The sequence below is a fragment of the Atta colombica genome, unplaced genomic scaffold (genome assembly GCF_001594045.1).
Source record: "Atta colombica isolate Treedump-2 unplaced genomic scaffold, Acol1.0 scaffold13, whole genome shotgun sequence".
Lineage (NCBI taxonomy): Eukaryota > Metazoa > Arthropoda > Insecta > Hymenoptera > Formicidae > Atta > Atta colombica.
In genome coordinates this window covers 440,731-454,407 of record NW_017259217.1, presented here as the reverse complement: position 1 = coordinate 454,407, position 13,677 = coordinate 440,731, and the positions used below count along the sequence as shown (strand labels likewise).

At 29.0% G+C, this 13,677-nt stretch overlaps 5 protein-coding genes across 6 annotated transcripts; 2 read left to right on the top strand and 3 right to left on the bottom strand.

The window, feature by feature from the left end:
- Positions 1-1,072: 1,072 nt before the first annotated feature.
- LOC108684264 lies at positions 1,073-3,899 on the bottom strand. Of its 2 annotated transcripts, XM_018188496.1 has the most exons (4): positions 3,771-3,899; positions 3,325-3,676; positions 2,002-2,264; positions 1,175-1,764 (listed from the first exon to the last, which is right to left on the bottom strand). In XM_018188496.1, the coding sequence occupies exons 2-4, from the start codon at positions 3,405-3,407 to the stop codon at positions 1,175-1,177; spliced, it is 936 nt and encodes a 311-aa protein (XP_018043985.1). In that variant the 5' UTR covers positions 3,408-3,676; positions 3,771-3,899. The 2 variants fall into 2 exon arrangements, with proteins under 2 accessions (XP_018043986.1, XP_018043985.1); XM_018188497.1 differs by lacking the exon at positions 3,771-3,899 and having other exon boundaries at positions 1,073-1,764; positions 3,325-3,407.
- Positions 3,900-4,126: 227 nt separating this feature from the next.
- LOC108684276 (proline synthase co-transcribed bacterial homolog protein) lies at positions 4,127-5,536 on the top strand. Its single transcript, XM_018188512.1, has 4 exons — positions 4,127-4,435; positions 4,623-4,983; positions 5,094-5,335; positions 5,427-5,536. Exons 1-4 carry the CDS (start codon positions 4,343-4,345, stop codon positions 5,511-5,513), a joined length of 783 nt encoding a protein of 260 aa, XP_018044001.1. The 5' UTR covers positions 4,127-4,342; the 3' UTR covers positions 5,514-5,536.
- Positions 5,537-8,235: 2,699 nt separating this feature from the next.
- LOC108684305 (pupal cuticle protein 36-like) lies at positions 8,236-9,665 on the top strand. The gene is made up of 3 exons (XM_018188569.1): positions 8,236-8,328; positions 8,743-8,845; positions 9,226-9,665. Exons 1-3 carry the CDS (start codon positions 8,320-8,322, stop codon positions 9,396-9,398), a joined length of 285 nt encoding a protein of 94 aa, XP_018044058.1. The 5' UTR covers positions 8,236-8,319; the 3' UTR covers positions 9,399-9,665.
- Positions 9,666-9,849: 184 nt separating this feature from the next.
- Positions 9,850-10,603, bottom strand: LOC108684304 (cuticle protein 67-like). The gene is made up of 2 exons (XM_018188568.1): positions 10,517-10,603; positions 9,850-10,400 (listed from the first exon to the last, which is right to left on the bottom strand). Exons 1-2 carry the CDS (start codon positions 10,526-10,528, stop codon positions 10,002-10,004), a joined length of 411 nt encoding a protein of 136 aa, XP_018044057.1. The 5' UTR covers positions 10,529-10,603; the 3' UTR covers positions 9,850-10,001.
- A 1,926-nt stretch (positions 10,604-12,529) lies between these two features.
- LOC108684262 (MORN repeat-containing protein 4) lies at positions 12,530-13,552 on the bottom strand. The gene is made up of 4 exons (XM_018188493.1): positions 13,400-13,552; positions 13,025-13,208; positions 12,820-12,929; positions 12,530-12,678 (listed from the first exon to the last, which is right to left on the bottom strand). The coding sequence occupies exons 1-4, from the start codon at positions 13,407-13,409 to the stop codon at positions 12,530-12,532; spliced, it is 453 nt and encodes a 150-aa protein (XP_018043982.1). The 5' UTR covers positions 13,410-13,552.
- Between the last annotated feature and the right edge of the window lie 125 nt (positions 13,553-13,677).

Here is a 13,677-nt window from a genome sequence, read left to right as displayed (position 1 = left end):
GGGTTGTCCGGAAAGTTCATGCCGCAAAAAATTTAACTTTATACTTTAATAAATGTATATTAAAATTTAAATCTGCGTTTCAATTTTTCTTCAAAAGCGGCACGAACTTTCCGGACAATTCAATAGTAATTCAAATCAATTCAGATTGAATTATTTAAACAATAATAAAGATTTAATTTTAACTGTTATGGCCATTACTTCTATTTCTTATTGTTGAACATTAATAATTTTATTTATAAATATTTATCTGCTTATTAAAATTAATCTAATATAAAATCTGATCATAATCATTTTGAATGATATTTAAATAATCCAATAAATAGTTTAATTGCATCCATACACGAATATTTATTGAAATAATAATGAGAATGTGTTTAAAATATTATTTTATTTTTTTATTGACATAAATTCAATTAACATAAGCTGTATGTATTCGTATATAACTCATCTGTGCTTGATAAAAATCTATCTTTCAACGGTACTTTTCGTGCAAATTTATAATAGTGGAATTTATAATAGTTATACAACATATATTTCATAGTATCAATTTCATATCTCAGTTTCAAGGTCATTATATCACATTTTATAATACAAGACATTAGATGTTATTTAAACGTCTTTTAATGTCTTTGTAAGATTTGATATATTTGATGCATTTTAGTTATGTAACGATTTATATGTAACGCATGGAGAATAATAATTATTAATTACAATATATTGATATTCGTGAATAGATAAGTTAACAAACCGTATTGCATTTTCAATCCTTAAAAGCATTTTTGAGAGTGTAAGCATGGATAACACAAGTATGCAAATACAAGACTTCTGTAATACGAACATATAATATAGAGAAAATTATTTTTTTTTAACATATACTTCTCTCTCATATTTAATAATGGAAAGAAATAGAGAAACGATATTTTTTAAATACAATTCTGCAATTTAAATAGTCAAATAATACTAGCTGTCATTTTTAAAAGATTACAAACTCGTAGAAAAATTCCAATTAAAATATACAATAATATATCAATCTCATGATATGAAATATTGTCAAGTTAGTATTATGATGAGCTAAATTTACAACTATGTGCATTAATAACTAAATTCATCTAAATATGCTTTGGTAGAAGCATGATAAAAACTATACAACTAAAATTAAACAAAATGTAAAACTTCACATGGAAGTCGGAGACCAAAAATTCATCTCTCTTAGTTCTGATGGTTTAGCTTCGAGCACATTTACATAAACAGATGACTTATCCACCGATTTTTCTTCTTTCCCTATATATGTAAGATTTTGAGACGATATTGATTTTTTTCGATTAAGTGGCTTGCGTGGCTCCATGTCTGGAAAAAGCTCATCTTCCTCATCTATCTTTGCTGTAATTACTTCCCTGGATTGACCTAATATGCTTGCCAAAATCCAATTACCCTGATATTTTTCTTTATCCGGTACAAATGCACCAGTGAAATATCGGTTATGTAGCTTTCTACGTGCTTTCGGCGAACTGTCTGGAGATCCTGTTGGTGATGTCAGTGGTGTCGCTGGTAATGATTTGCTGACACTTTTCACCGAGTTCTCTGTCTGCTGAGAACGCGAATCCGATGTGAATACTTTGGTGAATTTACCAGACATCATTTGACTAGCTACATGAACGATTGATTTGCCACAAAGAGCCGGTTCACCATGAAAACCGTCATCCGTCCCCTGTGATTTAAGTTTTACATTTCTCGCTGAAGCTTTATCTACTCTAATACCACCAGCTAAAATAATATATATCATTATATCAATAGAATAATATCAAAGAAAGTTTATTTTGCAATTATTGAAAGTTTTTTCGTGCTGATTGGATTATGTTTTTAGATCTAAAAGTATTATCCAAACAGGATGAAAAAAAAAACAGTTCCAACAATTGTAAAATAAACGTTCTGCTGAACGCGGGCAATGATAATATTGTTAATCAGTGTATTTAAAAAAAAACAAAATTTTTGATAATATACCTGTATTATTTACAACCGGTATAAACGGTTGACATGGCAATGGATGTTTGCTAAAATCAATTTGCTTGACCTCTTTCAAGTCAGAAATGGATTTTTCATTCGTTATCTGATTCGTAGAGCTCGCAATATTTTCATTTAAAACCTCAGTTACAATGTGCTTCAATCCGTGTTGTGGTTGAGTATTTTGCGATCTTGGATATCTTACATAAAAGAAACTATCGTCATAAGATGGTGGACTGAATGCGGCTTCGTCAAAATCAAATCTAAAAAAAGTATATTATGCCTGTAGCATATGATGCAATTTTTTATACTAGGTCACATGTAATCTAGTAAACCCAATACACTTACTAAAATCAATACATAGGACTGTTCAGATTCCCATTTGAGTGTCACTCAGATATCATTTTATCCTTATCAGAGTGAGATTTCATTTGTGCGTTTTTGATAAATCATATGACAAATGACTACAGAACAGAAAGATTTCCGAAATCGATTTCTCTATTTTATAGTCAATAGGCTTAAAGAATAGAATTAATAGGCGTAAAAAATGTTTTTCAAAAAAGATGCACAAACATAATAGCACCTTTGGGCTAATATTCTATTTGTTGTATAATCAATTTTTCAAGAATGTTGATTGACTGTAAAATAGAAAAATTTTTATGTTTCTAGAAATCCTCTATCTTGTGGCCAATCAAAACACTTAAAATCTGTCACAAGAAAAATGAAATATTAGTCTTATTCTAAATGTTAAACAAGGATAAAATGATACCTTGGGTGTACTCGCTTTGGTGCTCACAACACTTTAAGCATCGTTTCATCTTTGTTGTTTATTAAATATTAAACAAAGACAATTAATACTCATAAACGCTGTAAGTGCCAAAGCAAATGCAGCCCTGGAAAGCACTCAGCTAAGAATTTGAACATCCTAAAACACAGAATTTTTAATAATTTACTAGATTACAAATATAAAATCATATCAAGCTATAGCTTTTACATTAATACAAAATAACAAATATTAAGATTAATATATATTAATTAATTAATACTTAACACAAGTACTTCAAATTCATATATTTTGTATAGAACAATAATAGCTGTATAGTTTTAGAAACACTTTATCCAATAGAAAGAATATATACAAACATACTTAACTATAAATAACACATAAGCCAATTTGGCAAAATATCAAATGCATGCAATAACAACTTCAAACATCCTGATGTCATAACTAGTAATTATAATAATCATTTAGGTATAAAATTGTTATAAAAATATCTCCATAAAATGTGTTCAATGATCAAATTTATTAGAGATAGAACCTACCTATTATCCATTTTTCCTTTCATCCATTGTGGCAATGAAATTCCACTACCAAGAGATCTGTCCTGCTGCCTCGAAGTATCCATCTTTGTGTAATTTTATAAACCAAATAGCAAGCTTGAATTCTTTATGTTAAGTAATAATTACGCGTGCTCTTAGTGCAGACACTACCGTGTCTGCTGATACACGAATTCACAAAATGACATGCCAAAAGATGATGCTTTGTTATCCATCTTATCTCTCACAAGATCGGTATAGGTATACGTGCTATTGTTTGTACAGTTGTATAATACAAGAGAAATTAGTAGCAGCAATTCAATTTTTAGAATTTCGACCAAGTTACCGTTCGATTAATCTGCAAGTTCGCAAATGTTTAGGATACAGAAAAAATAAAAATTCCATTATTAATATACAATGAAAACAGATATGTGAGATGAATCAATACTTACTTTCTTGTTCATGGATAAAATATTAATGATAATCTTCATAATTATAACCTGCCACAGAAATAACGAATAAACGCAATATTGATAATAATAATAAGATTACGCCATGTTGATAACCATAATGGCTGACAAATCGCTGCTGATGGCGCATGCGCACAATCACAGAAATCCTAATGAACACTAGGGAATAAGGAGCTCCGCACAATAAAAGGAACAGGGAACAGAGAACAGAATAAGAATTTCAACCTATCAGAAACTGTGTATTCCACAATACATGATTTCTGATAGGTCGAAATTCTTATTTTCTGTTCTCTGTTCCTTTTATTGTGCGGAGCTCCTAAGAATACGACACTAGAGATTTAACCTGATTATTGCAATTACGTTCCAAAATTGATCGAAATTGATTGTGTCTTGCGTAATGTTTATTACTTGCTTTAAACACATGAGACAATTAAAAGTTCGGAAAAACACAAATGGAAAGGGAAAGATATATCCGTATTAAAGAGAAAGAAAACAATTTTATTATCTTAGATAAGTGAAAAGCATATATTCGATTACTGATCAAGAAACAATTTATGGCAATATTTAAATATAGTATGGCAGAAGTGGCAGCAAATTTGAAATCTGTTTGCGACAAAATATCATATGCTGTCACGAAGAGAACATCGGTATTCTTTTCCGTGCATTTAGTGTTTAGTATTAATTAAATATATAAGTTATGTATGTAACTGTTATGTATATAACTGTTTAGTACATTTTTTAAATGCGCTAAATAGTTATATAGAGAACATTGCGTTTTCGAACGTTAATGCAAAGGTTAACTCGCATATCAAAATATTTATCTCATTCTTGCAGGAGTATCAATATTATGAACCGCGACTGGTAGCTATTAGCAAATTGCAATCTACTGTCTCAATAGTATCCGCATATGAGGCTGGTCAAAGAAATTTTGGTGAAAATTATATAAATGAGTTAGTGGAGAAGGCTTTCAGCCCATTGATTCTTGAAAAATGCAAACAAATTCGATGGCACTTTATAGGCCATTTACAAAGAAATAAAATCAACAAAGTTTTAAGTATACCAAATTTATATATCATTGAAACTGTCGATAGTGATAGACTTGCAAATGCACTCAATAATTCATGGCCAAAATTTCGAAAAAGAAACGACAGCAAGTTAAATGTCATGATACAAGTTAACACAAGTCAAGAAAAGGGTAATGAGTTATTTATTATATTTTATGTGAGAAGGTTATATTGGATAAAATAATTTTCAGCTCAATATATTTTTTTGGATTATTCTATATAAAAAGAATTGTAATTACAGAAAAAAATGGTTGTGATATTGCACAAGTATCAACCCTTGTAAAACATGTCCTAGAGAATTGCTCTAATTTAAATTTTATGGGTCTTATGACAATAGGAATGTATGGGTATGATATTAAAGATGGACCAAATCCTGATTTTATTTGTTTAATAAAGTGCAGAGAAAAGATACATGATGAATTGGGAATTGATGTAAAAGATATTGAATTGTCAATGGGCATGTCCAGTGATTATGAACATGCGGTAAGGTCTTTAGATGATTATGAATAGTGCATTAAAATACATACAGATTTTATGTTCTTATATGAAATGCATCTATTATTTTCTATTGTAGATTGAACTTGGCAGTACAAATGTGAGAGTAGGAAGTGCCATTTTTGGTGCCAGACCACAAAAGAATAATCAAAAAGATATAATATAATTGATATATTAATTTTGTCTTGAAAAAAGGATATATAATGAAATAGGAATATATTTGTTATTTTAATATATCATCAGATATGTATGTACAAACATTTTTTTTGCAGCAAATATAGTTAATTTTCTCTATTTTAAGTTATCAGAATCAAATGTTTGTTATATTTTTAAGATCTTTTCTAAATTCTTATTTTTATTTTGATTTATATTATTTTGATTTACAATATTATGTGTTCTGTCTTTCATTTTTTTTTTTTATTACTTTAATTCGATCAGTACTAAAGGAATTATACCGAAGGACAATTTAGAAAAAAATGATTGTCTTGAAAGAAGAAATCTTAGAAAATTATTATATATAGAGAAAATTATTTGTAAGGGCTGCATTATAGATAAATACATATATACATTACAATTACAAATAAATATACATAATGATGTGTAAAATATTAATAAAGATCATTAAGATATATTAGAATTAAATTTATGCTCTATTATGTTATATTGATAACTTGTAGTATTATCTCATTTTTTAATTACAAAAACTATATATTACAAATTCCACGAATTTTATGTAAATAAATATTTAATTTCAATTTTATGAACTAAGCAAGCATAAATTACTTATTTGATCTTTTTGATTTTTCTTATCTTACATGATCTACAAGGAATTTTTGTAGGTAACTTCCTGCCTTATTTTCTTGTATGTTTCAATAATAAAATGTAATTAATATAAACTTGATATAAGAACTCTTAACAATCTGTGAAATCAGTGAAATCTACAAATTAATAGTTAAAATAAGTTAAGAAAAAAAATATATTTATCTTTTATTTTAATACAAATCTGATATTTTTACAATTTGAGAATTATATGTACATTTTAGAAATAGAAATTTTAGAAATAGAAATTTTGTTTTATTTCTTCTTATCTTTGTTCAGATTAATTTATAGGTTTATATTAATTGGATAGCATTATTAGTAAATACTACTGCATACTACATTTTTCCACTCTTCTCTCAAACCTTTCTAAATCAAATTTTATAATTGATATAAATATAACACTTTATAAAATAAAATAAATTTTATTAATTTATTCTTATTAATTTATGCATATAACATTGATATGATAAAAGGGCGTGGTCCAATTCCAATCCTCAGCCTCATTATGTCGTACAGACACACATATGTAGGTCACCTTCACCGTTTTTTTTTACAGGAGCATGGTTCAAATGTATCTTGTGCAAGGTCACGAATTACGCAAGTTACTGCTCTTAAAAGTTATGGAAGTCAGTCAGTTACTTTCTTCACAAAATCACAGGTCGTATGCAATCATTGTTCGCTCAGCAGCAGTGATTGATTGATCAAAACTGAAGCGCTACGTTCTATATACCAAGAATTAAAAAAATGTATAACAAAAACTACTAAATATTTTTACATAAATTTCGTGCTGCCATCTTTTGTCTTTAAAATTGTGATAAAAATCATTCTTTGTTTAATTTTGGAGAATACAATTTCGTTTTTGAAATTAAAATTTTAAACACGTTTTATTAATTTTTACGCATTTTTTAATGATAAATAGTTCTTTCATACGTTACTCGAAGGTAATTTTGCTTATAATCGGTATTTTTAAAAATTCGTGACAATTTATTTGTACGAGAAGATATTCTTTGTATTTTAAGGGAACACAAGTTGTGTATTATTTTAAAAAATAATTTGAAATTTAAGAAATATCTTGTAATGTGCTTCTCTTACGTGCTTCTTTGTGCACACGCAAATAACAACTAAAGAAAATCAACTAAATAATTTATAATATACGTCAATAAAGAGACGGCTCCTGTGCAATTTGACGTAAACTTGCATCAGGCAATCATAAATGAGGAGATTGGTGCCCACTGTAGTCCACGTGATGCAATGTTCATGTGCGAAGCACGAGATATGCACAACATTGCATATAAATTTAAAAGTGACATGAGAAATCAAGTTATATATTTATGTTTTAATATGTAAGCGTAGGTAAGCATGAAATAGAATATGAAATAGAATTCACATTTATTCGATTAGTGATTATATTGCCCTACGAAATTTTTTTGCGTTTTTTTTATATTATTTTTTATACTATTTTAAAAATTATACTATGTACACACACACACACACACACACACACACACACACACACACACAGAGAGAGTTATTTGATTATAAAAATGCAAAGCATTGTTTGAAAACTATAGAAAGAATTGTATATTGTATTTAAAGTGATGGGGCTAAAATAAATAAGTATAAGCGAACGTAAAACTTGAATAATAAATGAATGAATCGATTATATGAACACACTCGAGAATTTAAAAACAATTTAAAAATACATAATCTACTTGCAATCTCATTATAATTTTTTATGTTTTCACTTTTCAGTAATCTGTACTATGAAATGCAAAATGTTAACATATTAAAAAAAGATATTGATTTTCACATATATTACACATGCAAGAAAAAATTCACATGATTTTGCGCTCCGAATTTCATAATTGCACATGATTGTAGCAAGAAAACAATATTAGAACCTTAACCGCGTAATCATTGAAGGCGTAAAATATATTCATAGCTTAACAAGATATAAAATTTTATAACTATATGATGCAATAACGCCTTACTATGAACAGTGGCATTCGTACATTTACAACAAGAAGTTTTTGGAAAAAATGCACCATGCACACTGGACAGGTTTTCTTCAGCACGTATAAATAGACTGTTAGATTTAAACAGAGCATTCAATCGTTCCTCGTGTTTCAACGGGAAATAGAAAAACAATCATCATGTTCAAAGTAAGTGCCTTCAAAACAGTTTTAATTATTATTATTTGCGTAATTTTCATATTCATTAATTTATAGAAAGTGATAAAAATATATATAATGAGGTTTTAAATTAAGACAGATTATACAGATTACAAATTATTACACTTTTCTAAAATTATAATATTTGTATTAATTATAAGAAAAGTGTATAACTCATATACTACATGATTCATCAACATTTTAATTTCATAAAATACAGAACGCGATTATCAACATATATAAAACATATATAAAAAACTAATATTTTTATTTTGAAAGAGATTGGACACGATAATGTAATCTGAAAAGACGAATTTAAATGACCAGTTAATATTTTAATAAATAATAAGATATAATATTCCGAAAGTTTTAATTAAGATAAATAAGCGTTATTAAATCTTGCAGCTCTTGGTGGTGTTTGGCCTCTTGGCTGTCGTAAACGTCTGCTATGCCGGCTTGATCGCACCTGCGATCGCACCAGCTGCAATTGCTATTGCTCCCGCTAAAAGTATGGATAATTCTTATTTCACATGATAAAACTAAAAAAGTTAAACATCCTGTACATTAATGATTTTAGAACCACCAAAATCACATACACGAATGATAGCCTTAAGGCTACTATTATTACCATTATTATATATGAATAATGATTATTATTATATATGATAAATTGTCGTTAGAGGATATGAATTATTTTTCTTCCTTTTTTTTTCATCTGTCTATGTATAATAATGGCTCTGTTCTTTTTGGCTGAACTTTTGTATTAGTTCATCTTTCTTCCTCTTCTTTCTTCCTCCTCCTCTCCAGAGAGAAAAGGAAAAAAAATGAACTGATGTAAAAGTTCAGCCAAAAAGAACAGGCCTAATCTTCGTTATAAATTTGTTTCAGCTGCATGGGCTCCTGCCGCTGGATGGAGTGGTGCCGGATGGGGTTCTGGATGGGGTGGTGCCGGATGGGGTGGTGCTAAATGGGGTGGTAACGGCTGGGGTGATGCTGGATGGAGTGGTGCTAAATGGGGTAACAGCTGGGGTGCCGCTCCCATAGGATTTAAGCTAGGCTAAACCTTTTTTACATTGATAAAAAACCCGTCACTATCCCACCAACTATACATCGCAGAATGTACCTTGTCTTTAATATCAGATATATACAAATTTGTTGATGCATTTCGCAATTCTCCCTGAAGTCAATATTCATAAAATTCTTTCCTTTTTCTATTAGAACATTTTTCCTCCGTCCCAACACTTGAAATTGTTGATAAATTGTTGATAAATATCACGAAAAAAAAACATGAAATAATAATAAAATACATTTCACATAAAATACATAAATGTTGTTCTTTCAAAAAACATGTTTTATTCCCAAATGTCTTTCTTCTTACAATTAAATTCTTCCTAAAATGATATGCGTAACACGTTTGATAGTAGCTTCTGCCGCACATCTTATCTCTTTATGATTCGCAATTATAATTCAATTTCTTAAGAAACGACTAGACTTATAGATGAAAAATGAAGCTTTGATTATAGATTATAGATTTTTATTGCGTAACTACTTACATTGTAGTATCATTAGTTTGTCATGTACAGAAGTATATAGTTACAAGAATCGAGTTTTCGAATAAATATATATTATATCATATAAAGTCGCGTGATATAGATGTGATCGATTTAGTAAGCATAAGCAATTCCAATCGGGCTGCTGTAGCTCATATGAGATACCTCAACGGCCGGCGAGTAAGCGACTCCAAGAGCAGCCGGACGCACAGCCGCTGGTATAGCGGCTGCAGCATAAGTCAACGGGGCTGGATGAGCAAGATGAGCATAGGTAGTGACAGCAGGATTAGTTACACGGATATCGGCTTTGCTCGAGCTAGAGAAAGGTGTGTCGATGGTTTTCGTTTGCGTGGCCACTTGCGCCAGATTACCATGGCTACGTAATATATTATCGGATGTCGATGTGATGGCGGGTTGAACGTGCGCTATCGGCTCGATATGATACTGCAGGGCGGAAGGCAGTCCGATATAGCCGGCGTTAGCCACAGCCAAAATGCAGATGATTACGAATAGCTAAAATAGAATTTTCAATAATGATTTAAAACTTTAAGAGCACAGATTTATTTTATAAATATGTTCTTTATACAATATTAGATAAAATCTTATTCATTGCAATTGATTGTACATACCTTAGCTGCCATTATGTTATGCGAGGAAGATCCTGCGATGACCTTAATCGTGTCTGAATCGAAATACGAATGTTACAATCCATGACAATCGGTACTTTTATACTTGGCGGACAAACGACGAGCCACACGAAATCTTTCGGTACCCTCAGTTCGCCATGGTGGGATATAGGGTCAAGGATATTCTTAATATTACGCCATTCTCCGAACATTTTGCTCCCTGTTAAATCATTATGCCCTTATGATTTATAAATAAAATGGATATATTTTCTCTTATCTATAACATGTGAAATAATATTAATTATCTATCTTTTATCTCCAATATTTAAATTTTATAAATTTGTAAAATCTCATTATTTCATGATAATGCATTGAACTTCTAATTCATAGTTTACACATGGTGTAATGTAAGACAAAAGTAAAAGACCTAAACAATTTCAAGGATGCGTAGTAATCAAATTCGTTCAATCAAAGAAATTCGTTCTAAGTGAAAAAGGAGTAAAATTTTCAATTTTCTTATTTTTTGTAAGACTTAAAGATGTGATCACACGTACAGTCCCTGCAAAGAAAATTAAATTTGGAAATGTATTTAATACTTATATCTCAAGCTTATGCAATACTTATATCTAAGCTGTACATATGAAAATTGTGTATGAATAAGATTACATTTCTATTTAATAACACATTTTTGTCGTTTATTTATTTTATTTGTTGTATTTGTTGTATTATTCATTTTTTATTGTTAAAAATTAAAATTTTTTGAAATGATAAAAATCTAAATTTTTTTTGTAAGTTCTTTAAATATTCAAAATAACTTATGCAGTTTCATTATGCAGATTCACTGATTAGTGAAAAATAAATAATGAAAAATAAATGTTTTGTTTATTTATTGGACAACTAGTTCGTGCATCGCAATGTATACATAGCTATACATAAATAATCTTGAATACATTATGTATTTATATTAAAGAATTTTTGTCATTTATTTATAATATATTTCCATGCATTTAATAGAACACAGATTTAAAAAATGCTACTTTATTAAAGTAGTATATTTATTAAAGTAACATACATTTATTAAAGTAACTTATGATCCAGATAATAAATCGTCACTAAATTTATTTAGTTTTAAATGTGATTTAGAATAATTTATAATTTTTTCATCATTTTGAAAAATATGTATAAAACATCCTTAAAGCTCTATATATATATATATATGTGTGTGTGTGTGTGTGTGTGTGTGTGTGTGTGTGTATGTACATATTTATATATTTAGAAAATTATATATACATATCAAAATTTTTTAATTTCCGCAAATAAAATATAAGCAAAAGAAATAAAGTAAGGCACGGAGAACTTGTGTAGCTTTTCTTGTTTTGCTTTCAATTTAATATTTACAAATATAAAATTTCAATTTTCATATATTGTTATATTAAAACATTATATGTGCGAATTTTATATCGATTGGTACTGCACTTTCGTCTTCAAAACTGGAACATCCGGCTTGGCCACGCCTCTGAGCGGAAAGTAGTCTAGCCTTGTGCTCCCTCTCAAACTTTTTCTTTTGGGGCGTAACTCGTTACAATTACATTTCATTCTGCATTCAGGAAACTGGTATCAATGACGTTATCAACATCTTTATTTTACGTAAATAAAGATAAATCTGCATTTCTTATTCCAATTCTGTATGAATTTTTGATATTTGAACATTGATAACTTTTACTTATTAGTAAATAATATGGGGAAGATTTAAATATGCATAATAAAACAAAAAAGTATTAAAATTATAATAAAATTTATCCAAATATTATATTATAATATTATATAATATAGCTTTTATTATTATGAAAATATTAGATATGGGAAAAAGTTCGTGGCGTTTTTCCCGTTAAATGGCATTAAAAAAACGCCACGAACTTTTTCCCACACCTATACCAATGATTGTAGAAAAATATGATCTCATGAATTATATATTCTTTTTTATTAGTTATACATTTACAATTTATTCTATTTCCGCTAATAACATTGAGCACGTGCCATCATAGAAATTTTTTGCGCCTTCTGCACTATATCGGGACAACGTCGTCGCCTTACTAATCTGCAATCTTGAAAAAAACCTTCATTCCTCGGAAATCCATGCGATCCGTCAGCATAAGTCACTAAACCTGTGTTAACGAATAAAAATATATAACAATAATTTATAAATTAAAAATTATATTTATATCTAATCCGATAGTCAGAATAGTTTCACTTTATTTGCAAAATTATAAAATAATTAATAATAAATTATCAATTTAATTATGCACCTAAGCCCCAGACACGACCTCCACGAAATTCCCCTTCAAATTTCATTCCATCGGCTCGCCAGAACACACCGTGGCCGTGAAACCATCCTTGCATAAATTCTCCTTCATATCTAAGAAAAAGAGAATGGTCTTGTACAAATATATATGGAACGACATTCTGAGTGAAACGCGTAATTTTAAAGTAAACTTGCTGTCTAAAACTTACTTTGCTCCATCGGGAAATACAATCACTCCCAAACCGGAGCATAATCCATTCTGAAATACTCCATCGTACCGCGTTCCATCCACAAGAATTAATAGACCAGCACCGTGTTTTAGACCTCTACGATTCCAATCGCCAATGTATTTTGTACCGTCATCATATTTGTATGCACCATTCTTTGCCACACCTGTAGACGTATGTACACAGGTATTTAAAATAAGAAAATCAAATATTCTATTCTGTTCAATAAAAAAAAAATGTCTTTTTTTTTCAACGTTTCATATAATTAATGATATTTTAATTAAATAAATAAAAGAGAATTCTAATCATATATTAAAACAAAACAATGAAATAAATGTTACAATCACATATTCTTACCGTCGCCCATGTCTGCACTGTACTGAACGCATTTAAGTTAGCTGTGATTTTAATCCATTTATAAAAATCAATTCTTTATTCAATTAAGAAAGATCTAGGATAAACAAGCATAAAGAGACCCTGGGAGACGCTCGAGAAAGTACATTACGGATTAGACACGTAAATAAAAACAATTACATACAACAGATATAACATATTAATATTTAATAAGAAATTTACATTTTTCAAAATGTATATAAAGTAAGGCTAAAGATATTTATAAAATCGCATTAATATTT